Source organism: Sorex araneus, chromosome 1 (genome assembly GCF_027595985.1).
Source record: "Sorex araneus isolate mSorAra2 chromosome 1, mSorAra2.pri, whole genome shotgun sequence".
Taxonomy (NCBI): domain Eukaryota; kingdom Metazoa; phylum Chordata; class Mammalia; order Eulipotyphla; family Soricidae; genus Sorex; species Sorex araneus.
Window position 1 is genome coordinate 358,818,924 of NC_073302.1, and position 25,950 is coordinate 358,844,873.

General features: G+C 46.4%; 2 protein-coding genes across 7 annotated transcripts; one reads left to right on the plus strand and one right to left on the minus strand.

Moving 5' to 3' along the window:
* The first annotated feature begins 404 nt into the window (after positions 1-404).
* Positions 405-14,100, plus strand: PGAM2 (phosphoglycerate mutase 2). 2 transcript variants are annotated; one of them, XM_055123922.1, is made up of 4 exons: positions 405-3,894; positions 4,003-4,183; positions 5,428-5,597; positions 13,180-14,100. In XM_055123922.1, the coding sequence occupies exons 1-3, from the start codon at positions 3,481-3,483 to the stop codon at positions 5,592-5,594; spliced, it is 762 nt and encodes a 253-aa protein (XP_054979897.1). In that variant the 5' UTR covers positions 405-3,480; the 3' UTR covers positions 5,595-5,597; positions 13,180-14,100. The 2 variants fall into 2 exon arrangements, with proteins under 2 accessions (XP_054979897.1, XP_004606954.1); XM_004606897.2 differs by lacking the exon at positions 13,180-14,100 and having other exon boundaries at positions 5,428-6,361.
* DBNL (drebrin like) lies at positions 6,694-19,050 on the minus strand. 5 transcript variants are annotated; one of them, XM_055123917.1, is made up of 13 exons: positions 18,893-19,050; positions 16,188-16,243; positions 14,697-14,809; positions 14,110-14,184; positions 12,340-12,486; positions 10,267-10,344; positions 9,810-9,961; positions 9,652-9,697; positions 9,179-9,269; positions 8,545-8,640; positions 8,341-8,453; positions 7,945-8,041; positions 6,694-7,458 (listed from the first exon to the last, which is right to left on the minus strand). In XM_055123917.1, the coding sequence occupies exons 1-13, from the start codon at positions 18,973-18,975 to the stop codon at positions 7,319-7,321; spliced, it is 1,287 nt and encodes a 428-aa protein (XP_054979892.1). In that variant the 5' UTR covers positions 18,976-19,050; the 3' UTR covers positions 6,694-7,318. The 5 variants fall into 5 exon arrangements, with proteins under 5 accessions (XP_054979892.1, XP_004606955.1, XP_054979893.1 ...); XM_004606898.2 differs by having other exon boundaries at positions 9,652-9,700; XM_055123918.1 differs by lacking the exon at positions 8,545-8,640 and having other exon boundaries at positions 9,652-9,700.
* Between the last annotated feature and the right edge of the window lie 6,900 nt (positions 19,051-25,950).

Here is a 25,950-nt window from a genome sequence, read left to right on the forward strand (position 1 = left end):
CTTGGGGAAAATTTATATTCCTTAAGAGTAGCCAATCTGGCGAAGAGCTTAAATCCACAGTTGCAACAATATTAAACAAAATCAGAAAAACAACAGACAAGCAAAATTTTATTAAGGATTAAAAAAAAAAAACCTTTTAAAAGCTCCCAACATCACCAGTGATCTTTTAAAATGCCCTAGCTGAGTTAAATACAACAGAGGGACTTAACAGAAAGCAAGAGAACCATTCACTAGAGTCAATGAAGTGGAAAATAACAGAACAAAGAGAGTAAGAGTCCTATGGGACTCTAAGAGAATACCCTGCCCATGGTATGAGAAGGGAAAATCTGAGGGTGTTCCCACCCACTTCATTTATGAATGTGGGCTTCATAAATGAAGTAAGGGCTTCATTTATGCTTCTGGGTGGGTTCTCCAGAGCCCTTTCAGTCCCACTAAGTTAACTTCCAGATCTAGGGCCAGCTTCATGTCCATGATGAGCAATAGAGAAGAAAAAAAATGCAAAATTCATTATTTTACTGTGATCGTATTTGCCTCTTCCTCAGCTAGTACTTATTTTCTCTATTGTCCAGTCATCCCCCTGCTTCTTCCAGGGTTACTAGCTGTGGTCATGAGACTTGGTGGGTGCTGTTCATTTTCCAGGACTGTCCGATAAAAGCAGCAGCTCTCTAGCCACCTTGCTTGTTTCTCTTCACCACTCACCATGCAGTGCCCTTTCACTGAAAAAGGCCCATGAGTCTCGCCTGCCTACTGTGGTATCCCTTATTCTTAAATAGCCCTGCCACTCATGACATACCCAATAAACAATTGCTGAATGAACGAAAGTTAAGACTCACAAAGTAGGTTTTTGCTCTAGTCCTAAACACTGAGGTTCCTGGAGGCTAGAAAGGAAGGCATTAGCCCATTCCTCCCTTCAGTGCTCCTCCATCCAATAGGCAGTGACACTCAGTGGCTTCCCAGTCCAGCAGCAACTACCTCTTCTACACCCAGCCCACCAGGCGAGTAAGCCTTTATATTGGGCAGGTGGGGTGGGAGGAGTAATCTGAGGTGGTGTTTCAGTGACATGTGGCAGTGCTCAGGGCTTATTCATGTCTCTGTGCTCAGGGATTACTTCTGGCATTTCTCAAGGAATCAAATACAGTGCCTAAGATTAAACTGGGGTCAACCACCTGCAAGTCAAGCACCTTCACCCCTCTCTTACCTATACCAGAATTAGTTTATCTATCAGAGCACTTGCTTTTCACTCCTGTTTCAACACATCATTTTTCCCTTCAACAGCACGAAGCTTTAAAATAAAAAGTAGGGGCTGGGGCGATAGCACAGCGGGTAGGGCGTTTGCCTTGCATGCGGCTGACCCGGGTTCGAATCTCAGCATCCCATATGGTCCCCTGAACACCGCCAGGGGTAATTCCTGAGTGCATGAGCCAGGAATGACGCCCCTGTGCATTGCCGGGTGTGACCCAAAAAGGAAAAAAATAAATAAAATAAAATAAAAAGTAGTTCCTTCTTAAGCTAGGCCTAGTCCCTCCAAAGCAAATACTTGTCTGATCATCCATGGAACTGGTTCTTTGTTGATTTTTCTGCTTGAAATGCTAAATTCCTAAGGCTTATCATAAGTCTTTTGCATTCTGCAATTTCAACTCTATTGTCACCTCTGGGGATTTCTCAAAACCCAAGCCCTACCTTCCAAAAAAGGTTACTATCCACTCCCTTCCACCCCTCCAAAACTCCTTCCTCACAGTCAAGTGAACTAGAATAGTCAACTAGAATACCTCCTTGAATTGCTAGATTATCCTTTTACATGTAGGCTTCTGCCCAGAGCAGGAATCCTCTCCCCAAAGTGAGCAGAAGGGCTAAAGGGTCTGGACCAGAGACATGGAAGAGCAGGTTAAGGGACTTGCTTCACATATGACCAATCCAAGTTCGATTCACAGCATCACATATGATTCCACAAGCCCATCAAGGAGGAATCCTTGAACACCACCAGTTGTGCCCCAAAGAGGAAAATAATGCATCCAAAACCTCAAAGCATGACTGTCAGCTATGCTGCGTTCCCAGCCACCTTTCCCATGTTGAGAAGTGTGGCATGAGGGTGTGTTCTCCAGAACAGTCACTTACACAGATACTATCCAGGTCCCTTTTAGAATGGTGCAGCTGTCACCTGGCTTCTCAACCTCACAGATGCATATGTTGGTTTTCTTACACCCTCTACCACAAAATCTAAATGCATAAATCCTACACCTGGACACACCTTAGTCTCCGTTTGACTCCTGCTGTTAAGACGGGCTTGGATCTAACAGCCTGTACCTCTGATGCCAGAGGCCCTCGGGAGCAGGACTCTTAAAATGTTTTGCCCTTTATAAAGACACTTTCAAATGGGAAGGGTAATTAGACTTGGGTGAAGACAGAAAAGAATGAGTAAATGTGGCAGATTTAGAGAAAAACTCTGCCCTTTGAGACAAAACTCTTGTCCCTTCTGATTCTGACAGCAGGCCTCCAGCTCCTCTGGCTGTCCTGAAAACCCAGCTCTGCCCCACTCAGGCCCAGCTTTTCCACAGAACTGCCCCGTGCAGCCCCAGGTCCTCTAAGGCTGGATCTCTTTCTGCATGGCTACAGCCCCCGAACAGACTCCCCAATTTCTAACTATAGCTTTTCCATCCTCCGTACCTCTGAGATTAGTCAGCCTGGACTTTAGCTAGAAAGTCCGTTCTATTGCAATGCCAGAGAGAGCTTGGGATGGGAGTCTGGATCCTTGAGGAAGATCCCTGATAATAGTAGTCCTCCTATCCTGAGAACAAAGCCACTGGGAGAATCTCTTGGAAACTCACTTGTGCCACATACACTGCATGCAACAGACACAACATAGAAGTACACTGCCACACACATGCACACAAACAGGTTATACACATACACAGGTACACATATAGGTATGCACACTACACATGTACACATAAAAGACAAAAACAAAAGACACAAACACTGCAGACATACATGGACACACACGGACATGGACACACACACACACACACACACACACACACACACACACACACACACACACACACACACACTGAATTGGCCAGTTTCTTTTCTTAAGGACTAGAACAGGGTTGGGTTTGTTTTATGTCTCTGCCAGAGTGCAGTCCCCTGGGAACAGGGAGGGGATGACAGAGCAATGGGCCTCAGCAGGTCTCTCTAGCTCCCATCTCTTGGTTTATGCTGAGGTTGTTTCTGCCCTTCAGATTCAGCAATCCTATCTGTCCCTGCCCCCACTAGCCTGCACTCTGAGAAAGTGGAGACTAGTGGCTGGTGCTATTTTAAGTCCATCTCCTGACCTGCCCTCCCCCACCTGCTGCCTGTCTGTCAGGGCTAGAATGCTGATTGGCAGTTGGTCGTGTGGGGGCTGGGGACAGACTGTTATAAGAGTCAGAAGCCCTGAAAAGGCAGCTGTCCCTGTGGGAGCCCCACCTCACTGCCACCAACATGTCAACCCACCGTCTTGTACTAGTTCGGCATGGGGAGAGCACCTGGAACCAAGAAAACCGCTTTTGTGGCTGGTTTGATGCAGAACTGAGTGAGAAGGGAACAGAAGAAGCTAAGAGAGGGGCCATGGCCATTAAGGATGCCAAAATGGAGTTTGACATCTGCTACACCTCGGTGCTGAAGCGGGCCATTCGTACCCTTTGGACCATCCTGGACGGGACAGATCAGATGTGGCTGCCTGTAGTCCGCACCTGGCGTCTTAATGAGCGCCACTATGGCGGTCTCACTGGCCTCAACAAGGCAGAGACAGCTGCAAAGCATGGGGAGGAACAAGTGAAGATCTGGAGGCGCTCTTTTGACATCCCACCACCCCCCATGGATGAGAAGCACCCCTACTACGGCTCCATCAGTAAGGTGGGCTTTGGGAGGGGCCCCAGATGAAGGCCTATGGGTGGGCCCTCACAGCGGGAGCTGGGTAGGGGATGAGTGATCTGGGGGAAACAGTAGTGTGGGTGCTTCCAGGAGCGCCGGTATGCAGGCCTGAAGCCAGGAGAGCTGCCCACTTGCGAGAGCCTCAAGGATACCATCGCCAGAGCCCTGCCTTTTTGGAATGAGGAGATTGCCCCCCAGATCAAGGCTGGCAAGAGAGTGCTCATTGCTGCACATGGAAACAGTCTCCGAGGCATCGTCAAACACCTGGAAGGTGAGGCCTACCCTCCATCGGGCAGGGGAAGATATGCCCTTCAACCGGTCAGTCGCTAATTGCTTACTTGAAGTGTGCGAGTGGAGTGGCTTAGCACCCAGCACGGGATGGGGGTTCAGGCTGCACTGAAAGTTGGTGAACAAACACAGCTTCGCAGAATGTTTAATGTCTATGTTCTGAGAACGCAGAAAAATTAGTTCCTCTCAAGGATATAGAAGACAATGTCAGCCAACACTCACCTAGGACCCAAAGCTGGTCCGGCTTCTCAGACACACACCAGTGAGATGGGGAAGGGCCGCACATGATCTTGTCCAGGGTCAGAATAAGGTAATGCTGCCGGGCTTCCTAGCCCAGACAACATGAGACACTTTACTCACCGTGCCTCAACTATCTCTCAAACAGTGCTAATGGGGCGAGTAAATTGGCCTTCTAGCATACTGGAGTCATGGAAGGAAGGTCAGTAGTGGGCCCAAGCCTATTCCTGAGGGCTCAGTGGGCAGCTTGCCAGAACACAGACCTCAAGGCCTTGTCTGTCTGCTCCCTAGGATACCACATCTACTCTGATGGCCTGTATGAAGGGCTGAGCCCAGCAGATCAGAGACCCCTCCAGGGCCTGTCCAAAGCAGAGATAATGTGTTCCTAAGTACTGTGAGGACAGTTTTATAAATACCAAAGGTTGAGCTGCTATTCCAGGCAGGGGCTAGAGGCCAGGAGAGTTGAATTTCCCTTTCAAATAGAGTACACCCTTTCCATCTGGTGGAGCTGCCTTATCTACCTCACACAAAAGCAGTTCCTACTCTCTTGCTTCTCAAGGGTATCCATCCCTATTCTACTCAGGATGGCTAAAACTACAACTACAGTACCTAAATATCTGCTGCTTTGGCCATTGGGCCAAAGAAACCGGTGGTCTTTCTCCAGGTCAGTCAGGGGCAAAGAAGCTCCTGTTTGTCACTGGCTTTTTCTGTCGGCTGCTCAGATTCATTTCTCCTTAGCTGCTCTAACCACATTCTCTTCTGTTGCCTTAAACAAAAGGCAGGAGGTTTGCTGCATTGTCAACAGGCTCTGAAAAAGGGGGCAGATTTGGGCTGCATCAATTGGCTCTGAGAAAGGAGAAAGATTTGTTACATGGTCAGTCAGCTAAGGCCTTGGGGAGTGGGGGAGCGGGGCAGAGAGTTTGTTGAACACAGTAGACAGCTGCCTGGTAAACACCTAGGAGGGACTAAGATCTTGTTCTTCCGGTCTAGGAATGTCAGACAATGCCATCATGGAGCTGAACCTACCCACGGGGATCCCCATCGTGTATGAGCTAGACAATACACTGAAGCCCACCAAGCCTATGCGATTCCTAGGTGATGAGGAAACTGTGAAGAAGGCCATGGAGGCCGTTGCTGCCCAGGGCAAGGCCAAGTGATGAGTGAGTTTGGGAAATAAAGAGCCCTCCTCCCACTGCTTTGGAATCAGTATGGGTGAGCATGGTTGACATAGGGGCAGCATGTACCCACCCGTGCTGGTTCAGGACTCCCTCAACTTCTGGAGCCCAGGCTCCCATCAAAACTGTCGAGGGGGGAGGAGGGGGGTGCAGGGGGGGGCAGAATATTGACCCAGCCCTATTAGATGTGAGAAACAAGGGGCAGTTAATCTGCCAGTTTAACTTCTTGTGGCTAGTAAAGACCAAAACTGAGATACTGTTTCTAGCCAGTTTCTTCTACTCTGGAGGGTCCAAGTGCCTTTTGCTTCAATCTCTGAGAATCTCCTTGTCCAGGGAGCAGCAAAGTCAAGAACTGACATCAAAGTCCAAAACACCAAATTTATGATGTCTCTATAGCAGGGGTGGGCCAGTCTATCACACCAGATATAAGGTGTGAAGCTAAAAGGGGTAGACAAGGTGCTGGAGTGATAGCACAGTGGGGAGGGCATTTGCCTTGTACACGGCCGATCCCAGTTCGATTCCCAGCATCCCATACGGTCCCCTGAGCACCGCCAGGAATAATTCCTGAGTGCATGAGCCAGGAGTAACCCCTGTGCATTGCCGGGTGTGACCCAAAGAGCAAAAATTAATAAATAAATAATAAATAATAAAGGGGTAGTCAAGACAGGCCACATCTCACCAGACATGGAGGAAATAACTGGGCTTCTGGATTAGTGCAGCCTCTACCCTAAGATGCATATACCTAGCACCTCACACACTGTAACAAACAGGTATGTGTCACACTCACATATAACTGTACCAACAGTCACACGTGAGTGGAGATTCTCCAATGCAGCCAGGTGGCCTCAACCCCTTCCAGAGAACTGAAATGAAGGAGGCTGAACTTTAGTCACATCTTAACATTTAGTCACATCTTAACAAGCCTCTTCCAAATGGCTCCGTGGGCGCACTCACGCACATGCACACCACACACCAGGAAGTGTTTCCACGCAAGGGCATTCAAGCTACAATGAGGGTGCTCAGAGCCGGGGGGGTGTGTGAAGAAAGTCACAGATGGTAGACAGAAGGGCCAGGAAAGCAGTCCAAGTTCATGCTGGTTATTTTTCCAGAACTTGACTCAATAAACAGGCGCACATCAGGCGGAGCAGAAAGTGAACCACATGAAAAACCAGTTATGTCTATTGATGTTTTTACCTTCCTTCACATTTAAGTGGGGGGTTTGGTCATCTCTGTCTCCACTGCCTAGGCAGTGGAACACAGAATAGAGAAACAGCAGGAGAGATAATCTACTGCTGCAAAACTGTCATCAACTTCTAAGTTTACTGTTTCCAAGATCACTAAGTGTCTGCAGTTATAACCCTTAGAAACCAAGAGGTAAAAGGAAAAAAGGCAAACGCAGGGCTATGACAGAGACCTCTGCCAGATCTCACAACAGCACAGCCATTATCCTTATATAGAAATCATCAAAAGGCAGATCTGCAGGGGTCTAAGCAGCTGGAAGCATGTTTGAAAATCACCGGGTTATTGCTGCATTTGAGATAAGAGTCCATGCCAGTTAAAAGTCCCAAGGTCTATCTTGATCCGGAGTCCCACTCATGGAAAAATGCCATCCATATCTCTGAAACTGCATTTTCCAGCCATAAGGAAAGCACTCTTGGGTGAGGAAGGGAAGGCGGACCTCAGCCTTGAGCAGCAGTGAAGGGCCCTCATTCAATGAGCTCCACATAGTTTGCAGGAAACATGCCAAAGTGGCCATCTGGCCCATAGCCACGCCACCAGCCTTCATCAATCACCTCGATGCCAGTGATGAGGTTCTCAGGGTCAAAGGAGATCTCTGTCTCGTCGGCTGCAAGGAGAGTCCAAATGCTGTGTTGACGGCTGAGGGGACCTAGACACAAGCCCTCAACGTTCTGTGTAAGTGTTCAATCCCCTAGGAAACCTTCCTACAGGGCCTCACTCTGGGTCTAGCATTGCAGTAGAAGGCTCAAGTACAGGGGAACTGCAGGCGAGCCTGCTCACCAATGCTTCTGTCCAGGGTGGCCTGTGGGCCTGCTAGCCAGTTCTGGTACACCTTTTGGTCACATAACTAGGGTCCAGAACAAAGCCAGAAACTGGAATTCACTAGAGCAGATACTAAGTAGCTGTCTGGAGCTCATGGAAGTGGTCTGGGCCATGCAGCGCATCTGCCCTTCAGAGGAGTTCACACCCCACTCTCTGGCTCATCCATTTATCTTCCCTTTCAACTCCTCAGGGGCTCCCCCAAAGGAGTTCCAGACCGACCCCTCCTGATTCTGGAGTCTCTGATGTGAAGGGGCCAGGACACAGCACATACCTGCCTGGTAGTCATAGAGGGCGCGAGCACACAGTCCTTTTCCACTCAGCCCCAGGTAGTGGTCAGCATGCGCAGAACCAGCATCCTGCTGCTGCAGCTATTTATGGATAAGAAAGAGAAGTATTGGGTCCCAGGTATCTTTGACTAGGCCATCCATTATTGGGGTTCAGGTCGAACTTGGGAAGAAGGGTGCAGCACAGAGAGGACAAAGGCTACACCCTACTCCTGCAGTGCTCCCCCACCCAGCATGCCTTTCCCAGTGGCACTCACAAAACAACTTAAGAGAACATAGCTGCTCTCCAAAGTAAACAAGATAATGCACCACCCACACTGGTGGCTAAGTTGCTCTGAGGAATAAAGAACTCTTTAGTCCCGCCCCCCCTGCAGGGAACCTACCATTGGGGGCTCCTCGTAGAATGCCTCCTGCTCTGGCGGTTCCTCATATGTGACCTCCTCCTCTGCCTGCACTTGACTCTGAGCAGAGCTCGGCATTGACTCTTCATAGGGATCTACAAGAGAGAACAATCTGCTCTTACCCTGGGGGGGGAGAGGGTATCTTCATCTTCAAACAGTCCCCCAACAGGGCTATCAAGTGCTTGCCTGCCCTGAGCCTTAAGGTAGCAGGAGCTGGCTCTCTACTGAGGGGGATCTCTGGCTCGGCGAGCTGCTTCTGAAGGAAGGGGCTCCTCAGCTTGCCTGCAAACCAATGGAAAGAACACACAGAGGGCATCAGGTAATTGGCAAGGGCTTAGAAGGACAATCTGCCTTTTCTATGCCCTGTTCTGTGCAGAGGACAAACCTACCTTGGGTTAGTGTCCACTACACAGGTAGTGAACAGCATGAGAAACACAAGCTGGATATGCTCTAAACATAGGTCATCCGAAACATCAGTGAGCTGGCTGGCCGTGCAGCCAGCAGACTGTGCAGCATTGACATTCTCTGGGGGCCAGAGGGATGACTGAAGCAAGCCAGAGACCCACGTGTATTTAGTGCCAAGCATTCTCAGGGCCAAGTCATCAATGTGGAGTCACACTCAACCCTCCTTTCCAAGTTTCAACAGAACAAAGTCAAGGACTGAAAGGGGTATTTGGGTGCAAGGTTCCCAAGAAGTAGCCTTCAAGAACATGGGCTGGTCTTGCTCTCTCACATACCATTACTAGTCTGAGGAGCTCTGTCCTAAGTAAGACTAAGACCCTGCCCCTATCTCACAGCTAGGCCTAAAGGAATGTCTTACCTGGCTGGGAACTGGAAGTAGATGAGGAAATAGCCCGCTCCTTCTGCTTGAAAATCTCCCGTGGATGTACTGGCTGCTCACAAAGAGGCTCCTGGGAGGGCACAAATTGACCCAGCAATGAGCAAGAGCCCAGGAGCTATTGGTCTGCCTGGCTCCTAACAGCTATGTGGGATATCAGAAGCTAAACACTAGGCCTCTTCCAGAGATAGGCTGAGAGACACCCAGGGTATCTGCTCTTGTCCTCCCCTCCATGATATATTCGGTGCTCCAGGTTCTCACATGCCCTAGCAGAAACCTCACAGTAACCTCGTCTTAAGCCCACTGGGCCATGGCAAAAGCATCTCAGGCTTATGTAATACACAGTCCCCATGGTTGCAGCAAAAAGCCAGTAGTGCCCTCCAGGTTTAGCCCTTAGCTATCAGGACTCCCACCTATTCCCGAGTGTCCTCTGGATGGGAGCATTCAGATCTCACCTGGTTCTCTCTGTTGCTGGAGATCACTTCCTGCTGGTCACAATTCCTACTTGGGGGAAAGAGGTAGCAGGAGCAGAGAAAAATCGGAGCCCAGTCCATTCAAGACCCCACATGCCTGATAGTCCTGGGAAGGGTAGAGTAAGGACACTGAGGCTCACCTCTGGGAAGCAGCCTTCCAGCCCTGCCCCTCATACTGCTGTTCCCGGAGCGCTGCCTCCCGTAGTTCCCGCTCCCGCCACTCTTCCTCCAGGCGCTGCCGCTCCTCCTCCAGGCGCTGCTTCTCCTCCAGTCTCCGGTTCTCCTCTTCCTTCTGCCAAGAGCCAAACACTACACTAACTGGGAAGGGGACAGTGTTCTTTTACTCCACCCAGACACTCAGGGAGACAAGTATTCTATAGGCCAAATGGTTTCAGTGGCTTGAGACAGATGCCAGCCATGTTATTGGACTTTTCTAGATCTCTATTTGTCATCTGTAAATGGCTGTTAAGACAATTGTTCCATAAACTTACTGTGATAAATACTGAAATAGGGCAAGTGAAATATTCATTGCACACCCAGCACATATTAAGGTAAACTGTGAATTACTCACTCCATCATGGCGATGGCTGCACTCACCTCGGCCTTGGCCCAAAAGCTGTCCTTGCCAACCCTTTTGATTTCAGACACAGCATTCGTTTTCTGGTACACAGAGCCCTGTAGTGAGAGAGAATTCACTATAGAATTATAAAGTGGGCAAGGGGAACACAGGCAATACCTGACAGAACCAAGAGTCTCTGACCTCTCTTTTTATTTTATTTTTTTAAATTTTTAAAAATGTTATTGAGTCACTGTAAGATAGTTACAAGCTTTCATGTTTGGGTTACAATCTTAAAATGATCAAACACCCATCCCTCCACCAGTGCACATTCCCCACCACCAATATCCTGGGTATACCCCCCCTTTCCCACCTACCCCCTGCCTGTACGGCAGACAATATTCCCCATACTCTCTCTCTACTTTTGGGCATTATAGCTTGCAACACAGACACTGAGAGGTCATCATGTTTGGTCCATTATCTACTTTCAGCACGCATCTCCCATCCCAACTGGTTCCTCTAGCCATCATTTTCTTAGTGATCCCTTCTCTTTTCTATCTGCTTTCTCCCCTCTGCTCATGAAGCAGTCTTCCAGCTATGGGGCAATCCTCCTGGCCCTTGTATCTACTGTCCTTGGGTGTCAGCCTCATGTGATGTTATTTTATACTCCACAAATGAGTGCAGTCCCTCTATGTCTGTCCCTCTCTTTCTGACTCATTCCACTTAGCATGATACTCTCCATGTTTATTCATTTGTAAGCAAATATCATGATTTCATCTCTTCCAACAGCCGCATAATATTCCATTCTGTAGATGTACCAAAGTTTCTTTAACCAGTCATCTGTTTTAGGGCACTCGGGTTGTTTCCAGATTTTGGCTATTGTGAACAGTGCTGCAATGAATATTTAGGTACAGATGTCATTTCTACTGTGCTCTTTTGCATCCTCGGGATATATTCCCAGAAGTGGTATTGCGAGGTCACATGGAAGCTCAATTTCTAGTTTTTGAAGGACTGACCATATTATTTTCCAGAAAGGCTGGACCAGTTGTCATTCCCACCAACAGTGAAGGAATGTGCCTTTTTCCCCACATCCACACCAGCACTGGTTGCTTTTGTTCTTTTGAATGTGTGCCAGTCTTTGTGGTGTGAGATGTTATCTCATTGTTGTTTTGATTTGCATCTCCCTGATGACTAGCGATGTGGAGCATTTTTTCATGTGCCTTTTGGCATTTGTATTTCTTTTTTGAGGAAACTTCTGTTCATTTCTTCTCCCCATTTTTTGATGGGGTTGGAGATTTTTTTCGTATACAATTCTACTAGTGTCTTGTATTCCTAGATATTAATCCCTTATCAGATGGGTATTGGGTAAATATTCTTTCCCATTCTGTGGGCTCTTTCTTTATTTTGCTCACTGTTTCTTTTGAAGTGTAGAAGCTTCTTTGTTTGGTGTCATCCCATTTGTTTATGTGACCTCTAATTCTTAAGACTGACACCAATGCTTTGAAAAGCCTGAGACACTGCAAAGGGGGAATACACATCTGCAGACAACAGTGACACACCTGCAGACAACAATGAAGGGGTCTCAAACTCATCAGGTACATCTGTACAAAGCCAGGGCAGTCAAGCCAGCAGTCCAGAGGAAACTGAGTTTCACTCAGGAGGCTGGACAACCACAGAGCTGGCTACCATGGCAGTGCCCATGGCATCTTGACAGACTGCAGATATACACCAGAGGACAGGGCTCCCTACTTGGGACCACGGCTAAACAGGGCACAGCTAAGAGGGAACTAAATGACTGCTTCCTCAGGTACCATACAGGACATATCCTTTTGAAGAGTCTGGATTAGGCGGTTCCACAGTTGAACAAGTAGCCACTCCGTGGCCTTGAACAAGGGCCACACCTCACACTCACAAGGCACCTGCCTCAACAAGACACAGTCAATGCTGTCAGGCCCTGGGCCAAATTTTCCTTGACATGGCCGAGGAAATGAAAACCAGATAGGTGAAGAGCCAGCCTAGACCTTGGGGACTGACACACAGAGGGCATGTTCCCAGTCTTGATGCTGTGAACTACACAATCCCACCCACCATCCCCGGGTCCATGTAGTACTCACCACAGGGGCCTGGGGGCCTGTGTCTTGGAAGCGGCTGCTCTCCCTGTGGAAAGTGTAGTTGGCACCCGAGGCCCTGGCCACCTTCTGCATGATGCACTCGGGTTCCACATCCTCCTCAGCCCTTGCATTAATGGTCACATGGGCACCCTAAAGCAGGAGCAACTGTTAATGGAAGGCATTGCAATCCCAGGCTGCAACAAGTCTGCACACGACTAAACACTGCTGCCCAGCTCTTGGGTGAGGAACTGAGGCAAGCTCTAAACAGCTTAGACAGGCCATCCTAAGGAAAATCCCTATACTTGCCCCAGTTCATGTGCAAGGCCCTGGAGCTCTACAGTGCTCTCTGTGGCTAGCTCTGGAATGCTGTACCTCCCCTACTATAATTCAGTCAATAGCTAAGGCATTTCAAAAGCCATTAAAAGGCATCTGTCTGAGGTTGGGTATATAACTCAGTGGTAGAGTACTTGTGTTTTATATGTGAAGACCTGGGTTCCATCCCTGGCACCACAAGGGAAATAAATGGTTCTATCAATAAAAATTATCTAAGGGGGATCAGAGAAATACTACAGCAAGCAGGGCACTTACCTTACACACGGTCTACCATATTCACTCCCTGGCTCCCAACATGGTCCCCCGGGCAGAGCCAAGAGTGATCCCTGAGCACAAAGCCAGGAAGCCCTGAGCAACAGCCAGTGTGCCACCCTTTCCCCCTCAAAATTAACCTCAATAGCATCTGAAAATACATTTTGTACAATAAGTGAACCCCCAATATCTTCCTAAGAAATAAAACCCATGATTTCCCTATTAAACATCCAATAAACATGAGGTCTTCTCTTTCAGCTCCAAGGAAAAACTGAGGCATATCTGAAGAAATGGTGGCAGAACTGGAAACGAAAGGCCCAAGTTTACTTGCCAGTAACAACATTAACAAAAAATTATTAGACACGTGAACAAATGCTCTTGATAAAATGCTTTTGAAACTAAGCAAGTTTCCATTATATGATGACCATTATGGATATGTTCCAAAATAGAATGAAAAGGAATGCATCAAAGTGAACACGCACAATGTGAGAACAAGCAACTTTCCCCACCCACCAACTTGTGACAACACTTTGTAGTGTCCAGGCAGAAAGAGAGCAAAAGGGTAAAGTATATGTTTTACACCTGGGAGCCCTGGGTTTGATCCCTGCACTTTTGGGATTTTTTGATCCCAAAAGAATGGAGCTGATCATAGCTCCTCCCAGCACCACTGGTATGGCCCCAAAACAAAACCAAAAATGTTTCTAATACTAATAAACGGGACTCAGGGTTCCTTACAGTCAAAAATGGACACAATCCTTTTTTCTTCTTCCCCACGGAGAGCAGCTTGTACGTGGCTCTATCTGGATCCTGACCTCTCACAAACTTGCTGAACCAGAATACAACAGTTCTGGTTACGCCCAAATCTAGACTGAGCAACAGAATTCAGGACTTAACTTGGAACTCAGCTGTAATTTCCAATCATTCACACTCAGGAAGCTTGGGACTGAGGCCAAAGTGATGGTACAGCGGGTAGGGCATTCGCCTCACATGTGGCCAACCCAGATTCAATTCCTGGCATCCTATATAGTCCGCTGAGCACTGTCAAGAGTAATTCCTGAGTGCAGAGCCAGGAGTGACCCATAAACATAGTCGGGTGTGACCAAAACAAACAAACAAAAAAGAAACCTTGGGACAGGGTAAATTCTGTGAGATCCTTTATGGAGCAGACAAGACTAGGGTCGCCCTTACCTTCAAAAAGTTGGCTATAGTGCTGACATGGTTAGCACATGCTCCCTTCCGCACGTCATTCACACCTTCGCCAGTCTGCAACATAACACACACAGCATGAACCACCATCCAATTCCCCAGCATGACCCAGGCATCCCCACAAAACCACTTCCTCCCAGAGAACTTGACAGTTTTCCTAAAAGAGGAAACTGCAACCAAAGCTAAGAAGTAAGTCCCTTGCTTCCAAGCTCAGCAAGGTTCTCTGAGGCAGGGCAGCTCTCACTACAGAAGAGCTGTCTCAGATTTCCCTGGCCCCCACTGAGAACTCTGTTAGGGCCCAGCCCTGCTCTTTTCTATGGCCTCTGCCCCCTCAGGATAATCTACCCCGTAGAAAAAGTGAAAAGGGTATCTTGTGTTTGCATTCCACTTTACATGTAATTCTGAGCTTGGAGAGTAAATTCTGTACTAGCTAAGTATTCTCTGGGCCACAAGTACTGTTCCTTCACCAGTCTAAGTCCTCCACAAAAGGGGTGAGAGGGAGGGAAGGGAACAAAGGGAGTTCTGGATCATACTCAGAGGAAAACTCAGATTCCTCAAGTTATACATACCCAGTTGATAAGCACGAACTTAGGCAGGCCAGAGTTGGGGTCCTTCACCCTGCAGAAGGCGTACATCACCTTCCCGCTATTGAGCTCCTCCACCATCTCCTCCAAGCCCCCTTCTGCAGCAGTCACAAGGAGGATCAAAGGTGGCCCAACACCCCCTGCCCACTTTAGCAGCTAGTCCAAGAAAGGAACCTTGAACTGTGTCTACACCAGGGTTCTCATTCCTACCTGCAACAGAATTAGCATCTTGGGCCCATCCCCACTGAGTAGATTTATAAGCCCTGAGCAGGAGCCCAATATGCATTTGCACCAATACCTCAGGTGAACAGTTTTTCTTTAATCCATACTAGTCTAAAATCAATGCATAATTCTGGAAATAAAAACATCCTTACTACTATAAACCAGGTACCATTCTAAAAAAGAAGGTTTCTGTGATACCATCACAGACACAAAAAATTCCATAAAGGATCCTAGGAATACCTCCTGTGAGTCATCTAAATGTCTACTTAGAACTCTGGAGCCACCCACAGTTCTACACAGGCAAGACTGTTCCAGTTGAACATTTGCTTTTCTTGTAAACTCTGAGAAGATTAATAAAGTAATACCCTAATGCTTTCTCCACTGACAGTCTGAAGTCTACCATGTGTAACAGTTTGAAGTTCTCATTGGAGCCTTCACACCTTTCCAGGTTGTGAGGAAGAGGATCAGATGTTTCAGCTTTTGGTCCCACAGAATCTGGGGCAGTCCTAAATCCCTAGTCTAGGCCACACAGCACAGCCCTGTAAGTATAGCTGGGAATAATGGCAGGGAATAATGTCACTAAACCATTAAACTGTGTCTAGCTTGAGTGAACTTTGGGCATAAGGAGGAGTAAGGGAATCAATTACGCCTGGTTCAGTCAACCCAGGGTTGGTCAAACACCAGGTCTTCCTGAAGAAACATACTGTCATCCCATATTTTATCAGTACTATTTCAGATCCTCCTGTCTCAGTTGACAGTGTACACTGATGCTACATCTCCCAAACAAACTTAGCTCACCAAGAGAAAATCCAATCATCTGTGTAACTACGAAGTATCCAGCTTCATAAATCTGTTATCCTCAGCTGCGGCTCAAGGCCAGGAATGAAGTGTGAGCCAGGCAATGGGAGCCTCTACCCTATTGGGAGGTTGTAGCTACTCCCAACTACAACCCAGGATATGAAGAAAACACGAGAATTTTCACATATAAGAATCTAAAACCCAAAGGTTACCCTAAGAATTCCTTCCACCCACCTCCACTGCATGGCTGAATTCCTCCATCTTGACTATGTCTGATCATGTGCTGAAGAGGGAACCAAATATTTCCCCAATACCATCAATGTGGGTGGGTCTCCTCTTAAGACAGTGAAGGTGTCACTGGAGTTGTACCATATGCAGGCCCTTGATGTTCCTCCCCTCCCCCCATCTCCTACCTTCTGATGTACCCCAAACCATTGCATATTTGGTTATACTTACCCCCAGTGCCAGCCACACGAATGTCATTGCTGTTGCCTTCATAGGTAAAGAGAGCCCTGGAAAACACACACACATACAAATGGCTACAGAACCAGTCTTAGGTTCTACTGCCCTCACTGTACCCACCAAGGCTTTACGCTGGACCCCAAAGAGCAAAGCACAACACTATGATAGGGGCACTGACTACCAACATGGACCCCACAATGAAATGTCCCAAAATCCTTTACAGGATAAAACTGGGGCAAAACTGATCTAACTTACCACAGGGACGTATGAGGAACAAATCAACAAAGACAGGGAATGTATCTCTGAGAAAAAGTGAACTATAAAGCTTTATGGAAACTTTCAACACACAAACATACATAGAAGACAAGTATGTGAATCTGAAAAGCAAAGGATACCTAAACCCAAAATACAGAAAGAAGAAGTGACACACCTACAAGGCTGCCCAAGGCTCATGCAGATCAAACATCCCAGAGGTGCTGGAGAAATATGCCGAATTTTATTAAATAAGGATCACGAAAGTTTCTCTGACCAGAACAAAGTCTGTAAAATAGTCTTAAGAGGCGACTTCCCTGTCATCTGTGTGGAATCCACCTATTGCCCCAACTCTTCAGAAGCTCTGCTACAGGCAACAGAGGGAGGAAAGCACAGATCCACTACACAGCAAGTCAAACAGCAAGTCTAAGGCAAAACCTTGTCTAGTGTGACTTTTATCCCTCTTCCAGAGCATATGCCTGCTAATACTGGCAAGACAGGTAAAATCTGATTGAGACATAGCTTATCCAAGATCTTAGTAACATCACTAACTAAAAATGCAAATACCTGGGACCAGCAGATCTGGTTGATATGGAGGACAGGCCACCAATAAAGGATTACTGTTTCTGGGAAAAGAGTATCAAAGGAGAAAGATGCTGAAAATGAAACTAGGTGAAACTGGCATGAGAGGGAGGGTGTTTAGAGATGGTGGCTATTCAGATTATGGTGATCAGGGTCCTGTCCTTCCCTCCTGGAGGAAAAAAGTCTACTATTTTGACATTTACAGAGCCCTGGCTACAGATGTTGGGGACACTAGACAAGCAGCATGCCACAGAAATGGTCAATCACTCCACCAAGCACTTCTACGGAGTCCAAACTCTGAGCTGGCCACCTATCCTACTAAAATTCCCAACCAACCTGAGTAACAGTCTAAGTTATCCTCTGGAAGGTTTCCCTTTCAGAGGCTCATTTCCACATTCAATCAAAGTCTAACATCTGAGGACTGACAAGTCTAACAATCCTACACCAGAGATAAGACCTACCCCACTGTGGAGAAGGAAAAAACCCAGAAGGGTTTCTGGTAACATGTCCAGAGGAAGTCAAATAAGGTGATTTAAATATGTGACTATATACATTCAGGGAGTTAGGAGTCAATAATGGCCTCTTAAAGAAGGAGCCCTTAGTCTTGAGAAGTAAAGGTCAGTTACTTTCTGGGACAAAGTATAATGCTCCTGACAGAGGAAGTAGCGAGGATTCTCAAGTAACTGAGGAACTAGCTGCCAGGTTTGAGGAAGAGAAAGGTTAGCTGATGGTAAACTGGTGCCGCTGGTGTCTGGTAAACAAGAGAGCAAGAGGACACAGTGGCAAGGGTTGCTAGGCTATATTTAATGGTACAATGGGAAGCGGCTGCAGTTAAAAGCAGGGAATTAACATGTTATAAATTCCATTTTTCAGCTAGTAAGTACAACTGCCACACAGTACCTACTGAAATACTTAATGGCTAAAAATCAGAGGCAGCTACCAGAGGCAACTGAAAAGCAACACAGTAAGACCAGCTCACTAAGCAAGTGCTCTGTATGCAGGAGGCCCAAGTTCATCATAACACTGTAGGGTCCCACGAACAGAGCTGGGAGTAGCCCCTGATAACCATCAAACAAAAGAATAGAACAGCCTAAGAGTGAATAAGGTGCTAGAGAGATGAGCGGGTCCTAACTGAGAGGAACGAAGGTGGCATTCTCCCCAGAGAACAGCGGAGTAGCAGCTTTGGTAAAAAGGCCTGGGAAAAGGCAGCAAACACAGAGAAAAGCCTGCTCTGGCACTGGGATGCCGGAGTTCACCCTGAGCCCAGTCTCTGATTAGACAGAACGAATACATACCTAGCGGAGGAAGAAGGGGAGAGGGCTTCACTGCACCAAATAATAAAATGAAAGAACCCAAACTAGGCAGAACTGGACAAGGGCCAAGACACTGAGTTCCAGTGAGATGGCTTTGCGTGGCCGTGGCTGTGGGCCACCGTGGGGCGGCGCCCCCGACAGCCATTCCAGGTAGGCAGAGCCGCCTGCCTAGGTAGCCCCGGGGGCAAACGGGGCGCCCCTTCCCGCTTAAAGGGGCGTTTCCGGGAGGGGAGAGAGGGAAGTCGGGAGTCTGTGCAGACGGAGGGATCGACAGACCCTCTGCTGACATCCGTCAGCGTGTGGCTGAGTGCCTGGGCACCCACAGGCAGGGCCTCTTTCCCTAGGCAAGGCCGGAGCTCGCCGCAGGGCCGCGGCAGCGCCCCCGACGCGCGGCCGCCCCCCGGAGCCCGACCCCGGAAGCGCCGGGCGGCGGCGAGGCGCGGTCAGAGCAGCTCGGCGCAGCTGCTGAGGTGGGCTGCGGGCCCGTACGTCCTACCCACAGCACCGCCGCCCGGAGCCGGAGTCCCGCCCCCGCTCCGCCTCGGAGCCCACCAGTCGGTCGGGGACTTCTCGGTGACCACCCGCACGTAGGCCTCCTGCAGGGCCGCCCCGTTTCGGCTCAGGTTCACAGCCATGATCAACGCCGCATCCGCTGCCGCCGCACTCGCTTCCGCGGTCCGCGAGCCCCACCGGCCGGAAGCCCCGCCCCACCGGCCGGAAGCCCCGCCCAGGCCGGAAGCCCCGCCCCGTGAGGCGCGCGCGGGCCGCTGCCGTCATACCTTCCCACCCTTTTTATCTTCTCTTCTCATTCTGGTCCACTGACGGACTAGTGCCGTCCTGTGGGACCAGCTGCCCTGGCGTTCTCGCTAGCGCGGCCGGAGGAGGCGGTAGCTGGGTTTCCGGGCTAGCTGGGCCCCAGACCGAACCCGAATCGGGAGCACCTGTCCAGGGCCTGGCGGAGATGGAGAGAAGAGGGCATTTGCGGGGCCCAGGCCGCTGCCTCTTTGCTTCCCGAGACCCCAGGCTTTCCATTTCCGTTGCAGGAATAGGAGGAATATCCTCACCCTGTGTTCATCTCAACAAGGTCCAGAATAGCATCTGGCAATCAAAAACATTCATATTTATACAGAGATGTATGTGAAAATCTGCAAAGACTAATTGGCCTTGGGGCAGTTCAGATCAGCATTTACTGCCCAAGTCTCCATGGTATTACTGTTGATGTTCTGGATCTGGGTTAGGAAGACAGGGCTCATGATCCATATATGGGTATAAGTACAGTTCACTTGCTATGTATGTTCTAATTTTGATTTCTGTCTTTGTCTTTCAGGCAGAAGTTCTTACTTATATCTGAAAGGTATGGCCCCAAACTGTTAATTTCTGCTGTCCTTGACAAACTCAGTAAAGTTTCAGCAGCTCTGGACAACTTGGCCCCAGCTAGCTGGAATAATAATAAAGTCCTGGTGTGTGTTTTACAATCCCGCTGGACTCTTTGTCTCTCTGAATACTGAGGGGGGGTCTTGGTCCTAATACCTTACCGCAGGGAGCTTAGGGTTTTTGGGTTACACCCATCACAGTGCTCCTGAGGCACTCCCATTCCTCTGTGCTGTGCTACCCTAATCTGTTAACCACCTATATCCCCAAATCAGACCTTGTGACTTGTAAAGTTAGATTCTCCTAAGGACTCTGGATTTTGTATTTTCGTAAGTGAAATAGTGCTTTTCTCTTTTCCTTATGTCCTTTTTATGGTTTACTTTAGAGCAATGTCCTTTTGGTATAGACACAAGAAGACAGCTAATGCTATGCTATTGTAACTTGGGAGTTAACTGACTCCAAATAATATTTACTTGATTTAGCTTCAGTTGCCCTATTTCCTAGCACCCCAAAAGAAGGGTCCCAACAAAGGGACTGGGTGCACCCAGGGCAAGCTGTCAGCTACTCTGACATCGAAACGGGACAGGCTAAGTGCCATAAAACTTATAAGTTAGGAGCATGGTCATGGACAAATTTATACAGGTAGGGTGTTTGCCTTGCACACAGCCGACCCAGGTTCGATTCCTCCATCCCTCTCGGAGAGCCCAGCAAGCTACCGAGGGTATCCCACCCACACAGCAGAGCCTGGCAAGCTGCCCATGGAGTATTTGATATGCCAAAAACAGTAATGACAAGTCTCACAATGGAGACGTTATTGGTGCCCGCTCAAGCAAATTGATGAACAAAGGGAGACAGTACTACAGTACTACCTTAAGAGAAGAGACTGAACAAGGATCCTGCAGAGATAAGGAAGGACTAATCTGGCCTGAGGACTGTAGTCTGGGATCTATAGTCAGATGTCCCCAGGAGAGTCACCCTATAAGCTTATTATAGCATAGTACTGTCATCCCATTGTCCATAAGCTTAATATATTTTTTTTAAAGGGGGAGCTGGAACGATAGCACAGTGGGTAGGGCATTTGCCTTGCATGCAGCTGACCTGGGTTTGATTCCTCAGTCCCTTCAGAGAGCCCGGCAAGATACCGAGAGTATCCCGCCTGGCAAGCTACCCATGGCATATTTGATCTGCCAAAATCAGAAACAACCAGTCTTGCAATGGAGACGTTACTGGTGCCCGCTCGAGCATATCGTTGAGCAATGGGATGACAGTGATAACAGTGATGACAGTGATATTAACATACAAAGTGACTAGAAAGATTAATAAGAAGAAAATCTAAGATGATTGTTTAAATGGACTAAGGAAAAGAGAAGTATGTCCTTAGATGAAATTCTGCCCTTGAGCTTATCTCCTAGTAGGATGATCTCTTCTAGAAGAGTTTCCCCACAAGGAAGGGAAGGGCTTTGCATATGTTGATTGTGCTAACTGTCCTATGTGTAGTTGCTACCTCCAACACCAGGAGGTTAGTCTCTAGACTAAAGCTACTAGACTGGGCACAGGGAGAGAAGCATGAGAAAAGTAGGAAATGGGAATGAGTAGAGCGTGAGATTGGAATGGGGACCTCAGTGAGATTGGAGTAGGTGCGTGGAGAGAATGGAATAAACGGTAGGACGGAGATTGGAATAAACGGTGACTAATCACCAACGAGCCTGGCTGCCCTGTTCCCTCCTTCATGCCTCTGTTGGCAGAGGCTGCATGCTGGGGTGGGGAAGCAGGTCTTGGCCACAGAACGCACTTGATGAGAGAGCCCACACCACTTAATATTGAATACACAGTATTTATATCAGAAAAATAAATTCTAATAAATGCGGTCTCCCAGCTGTGAATTTCTAAATGTGGTTTTTTGGTCTCCACTATCTGTTTGTTTTTTTTTAAACCCTTGTTTTACTTCTGTTTTTGTTTTTCACTCAGATCTGATCCTCCAGCGACTTTCTACTCTAGAGGAGTTCATCCCTCTCTTACCGTACTTTTGTTGTGTTTTCTTTAGACACATATGAATCTGTTGCACTAATGTTTGGTTAGGCAGTCTGAGGCATTGAGATATGCACGCGAAAGAAATGATTTAGGGACGATCACAAACTATCTCTGGTATTGTGACCCAGAGCAGCCTGTTCAGCCCCTCTTTATTAACTAGCTTAATCATCCTAACCAATAATATTCAGCTACATAGGCAGAATATGTAAATTAACTTAGTCAACAGAAACAGAATCAAAGTCAGTTACATAAATGGAAACATAGTCAGTTACAGTAACGGAAAAACATTGTCAGTTACAGTAATGAAAAACAATTTTTACATCCAAGCCTACCTAGGATGTGAGATGTTATACACCAACATTTCCTCCTTTTTTGTTTAAAATGGCCAGTGACAAATGACACAAACATTCTCACAAATCTTTACAGCAATACCTCAATGCTGTTTTAAGAAAATCTAACCTTTTTCTACAGAAATTTTTTTTCATTATACAATACAGAGTTTGTGTATAGAGTTTACACATATTAAGTAATATTCCAGTTCCAGACCTGGTTCAGAGACATTTGTCAATGAAGACCAATTAGTCTCTAAACAAAAACACTTTCATGCCATTTCTGGATGAACTCCACAGTCCAGGTTTTTCCACAATCAGTAACTGCCTAAGCACTCCTGTTATCAGACTCTTCTCTCATGGCCAAAGAAGAATCACCAGCATCCATAAGAAAAATAGAAACTTCTTCCTTCTCAAACTTCCAATAAAATATACATGGAATATTATTCAACATTATATAATATACCTGTTATCTCTTAAAACTTATGTTTTGAACCAAAATCAGTACCTTTTGAACCTGTTTTATATACAATTATTTCAATTCTGTTTTTAACAACTCAATACAACACAGATACAAACAAAAAATATAATGTAAATATTTAGATAGAAAATTGTACTAGTGAGTCTCGGGCCGGGGCCAGTGCCGGCTCGAGCTCCACCGAGATTCGACCCGGGTGGCCATGCCTTTGCACAGCCGCTTTGCTGCTGAATGACCAGGATCCAGAGCCAGCTATATTACTTGGGGTCCCAGCAAGTGCTTGCAGCCATGTCTCCAGACTGTGAACTAAGCTTTTGCTCCATGCCGGCTAAGGGGGGAAATACCCTTCTCCCTTGGTTTTTCTTCCCTCTGGGAAGAAGCGGTATGGCCTCCGCCATTTTATGGCACTTTTAAACAGGTATGAACTTGGTGGTGCGGGAGAAAAAAAAAAATGTCTTTTGAACTTGAAACAGCGGGACGCTTGGGCAGTCTTGGGCCCGGGGCCAGTGCCGGCTCGAGCTCCGCCGAGATTCGACCCGGGTGGCCATGCCTTTGCACAGCCGATTTGCTGCTGAACGACCAGGATCCAGAGCCAGATATATTACTTGGGGTCCCAGCGAGTGCTTGCAGCCATGTCTCCAGACTGTGAACTAAGCTTTTGCTCCATGCTGCTCCAGGAAGGGAAATGATGCAATTTCCAACTTAAATCTCCCTAGACTTAATTACTAAAATACAGAAATCCTAAATCCTATAAAGAGACTTTATATCTCTTCATTCTCATTAGTGGAAAGCTAATTGTCAAATGTTTCCTTGTCAATAGGGCCGTATTCTTGGGGGATAAACTCCAACAAGAATAGTGAGTTCTGTGTTGAAACTCCAAAAACAATAGTGAGTTTTGTGTTGAAATATGGAATGCAATCAAGGTAAAGAGAAAAGGAAGTGAAATTTATCAGTTATGCAGGGGGTGTGGGGGGTGGGGGGTGGGAGGTATACTGGGTTTGTTTTTTTTTTTTGGTGGTGGAATATGGGCACTGGTGAAAGGATGGGTGTTTGAGCATTGTATAACTGAGACATAAGCCTGAGAACTTTGTAACTTTCCACATGGTGATTCAATAAAATAAATTAAAAAAAAAGAAAATTGTACTAGCATAATAAAAACTTGTACCACTTTTACAAAGCATGAGGAAAACGTCTTTTACTTAATTTCAATAGTTCTTATACCTTAGATATTTCAAATAATGAACTCTCTACACCAATCTTTAACAATTTTTACCTTAGTTTCATGCTCTAATTTTACAATTCTTCATTTATAGCAACATATTTCAATAAAATATTTTATATTGAGAATATCAATTTCTCTGTAAGCGTCATAATCTAATCTTTGTTTAAATCTTTGTCTAATAAGCTCCAAAAACACCCAAACTTTTAAAATTTTTTGAATTACATATTGCTAACCTTTGTGATGGAGATATTTGGCCAGTTTTAAGTATTTCCACTTCTGATTTCAATTTGACTTCAATATTTAAACACTTAACACAGACAGACATACAGAAGGACAACAAAAATCACATGTACATATATGTGCATTCATACATACCTCATCTATCGATCTGACCCTCCAAGAACCAGGGGGAAAAAATTGATAGACAGAGAAAGGAAGGACAGTCCCCAGAGGAAAAATTCCCTGTTGACCAATTGAGATTATCCCCCATTTCTCAGTCTAACTAGTTTGTCTCCTGCTTGTTAAAATTGGGTCAAACTAAGCCGCAAGCCCATGCCCGCCCAGGAGGGGAAGGGTATTTCTCTCTCTCGCCTCTCCCTTCCCAGAGATGAAGGGCGTGGGGACCGCCATATTATGACGACCACAGATGGGGTTTACAAGCTTGCAATGATCCAACATCCGGAAGAAATCTCCCTGGACTTAGTTGTTAAAGTACAGAAATCCAAGACCTCATTTCTCTTCACAACAGGTCTGACTCTAGTGGGGTGCTCCTAACAATAATGGTGAGGTTTGTGTTGAAATATTGAATGTAACCAAAGTAAATAGAAAGTAAAGTGAAAATTATCAGTTACAAGGCGGGGTGGGGGGATGCGGGGGTGGGCGGGATGTGAGGTGTACTGTGGGTTTTTTTTTTTGGTGGTGGGATATGGGCACTGGTGAAGGGATGGTTGTTTCAGCATTGTATGACTAAGACTTAAGCCTGAAAGCATTGTAATTTTCCACAAGGTGATTCAATAAAATAAAATTCTTATTAAAAAAATAAAATAAAATTGGGTCAAAAGACAAATGCTTTTGTTTTTACAAAGAAGGCAAAAATTTATAAAAAAGAAATCCATACTGCAGTTTTTTCATTTGCCATCCTTTATTCACTGAGAAACTTCAGTCTTTTAGTAGGACACCGAAAAAATGGTCTCTGTTGAAATAAAAGCAAAACGTCGTCCCCACCTTTCCACTGGCCTGGTATCCATTCCCAGAGACTGAGTACCTGCAAAGGACTTTACGTCTCTGAATAATTTTATCTAAATCATTTTTAATTATATTAGAACATTTCTTTTGAGTTATTCCAAATTTCCCAATGTTTTTCTGCAGATGTCATTTCATCAGAGCAATTCAAAATCATTCAAGGTGAACAGTCCTCTGGATATTTGCTCTCTGGGAGAATCCGTATATATTCCCCTTTTTTGTCTAAGTAACATATCTTTAAGTGAACGATTTGTTTGTTCAATAATGGCTTGTCCTGTACTATTATAAGGAATTCCTGTAATATGAGTGATACCATAAGCAGAGAAAAAATCACGCATTTTTGCAGAGGTATAAGCAAGTGCATTATCAGTTTTCATGGTCTTAGGAATGCCCATAACAGCAAATGTTTCTAACAAATGAGTAATCACAGCTCCTGTCTTTTCTGAGGATAACGCAGAAGCCCATTGAAAATGTGAATAGGTATCAATTGATTGATGAACATATTTTTGTTTACCAAAAGCTGGGACAAGAGTTACATTTATTTGCCAAATTTCATTTGTCAAGGATTAGCTCTTAAAGACATATGAGGCATATTGCAGACTTACAGACTGGCTATTCATTCAATAAAATATTGCTTCCCTATCCTGGTTCTGAAAACGTGACTTATTTAAGTTCACATCAACATTTAATGGATACCTTAAGAGCAGAAACTGGGTATTTCACGTAGCCAATCAGCAGGCACACTAAAAGTCATAACAATTTGGTATTCTATTCTTGTCTGTGTTGCCCTTCAGATCGAAATGACCATAAAACTGTTTTATTCAATTATTTTCTGGAAACATCTTTGCTGCCCACAAAATATTCTATTCTTGCCCGGATAGTTTACTGCCCTGTTATCATCTAAATAGGCTTAAACTGTTTAACCAAGGGGGTTATC

Bases quoted from the DNA above. Each gene is read 5' to 3' on its own strand.
- DBNL (XM_004606898.2), bottom strand. From the start codon at position 18,975: ATGGCTGTGAACCTGAGCCGAAACGGGGCGGCCCTGCAGGAGGCCTAC. The intron at 16,244-18,892 runs GTGGGCTCCGAG...TGTGTTTTCCAG, and splicing joins GAGAAGTCCCCGACCGACTG to GGCTCTCTTTACCTATGAAG. The intron at 12,487-14,109 runs GTAAGGGCGACC...CTCCTGCTTTAG, and splicing joins CTATAGCCAACTTTTTGAAG to GGTGCCCATGTGACCATTAA.
- PGAM2 (XM_055123922.1), top strand. From the start codon at position 3,481: ATGTCAACCCACCGTCTTGTACTAGTTCGGCATGGGGAGAGCACCTGG. The intron at 3,895-4,002 runs GTGGGCTTTGGG...GGGTGCTTCCAG, and splicing joins ACTACGGCTCCATCAGTAAG to GAGCGCCGGTATGCAGGCCT. The intron at 4,184-5,427 runs GTGAGGCCTACC...CTTCCGGTCTAG, and splicing joins CATCGTCAAACACCTGGAAG to GAATGTCAGACAATGCCATC.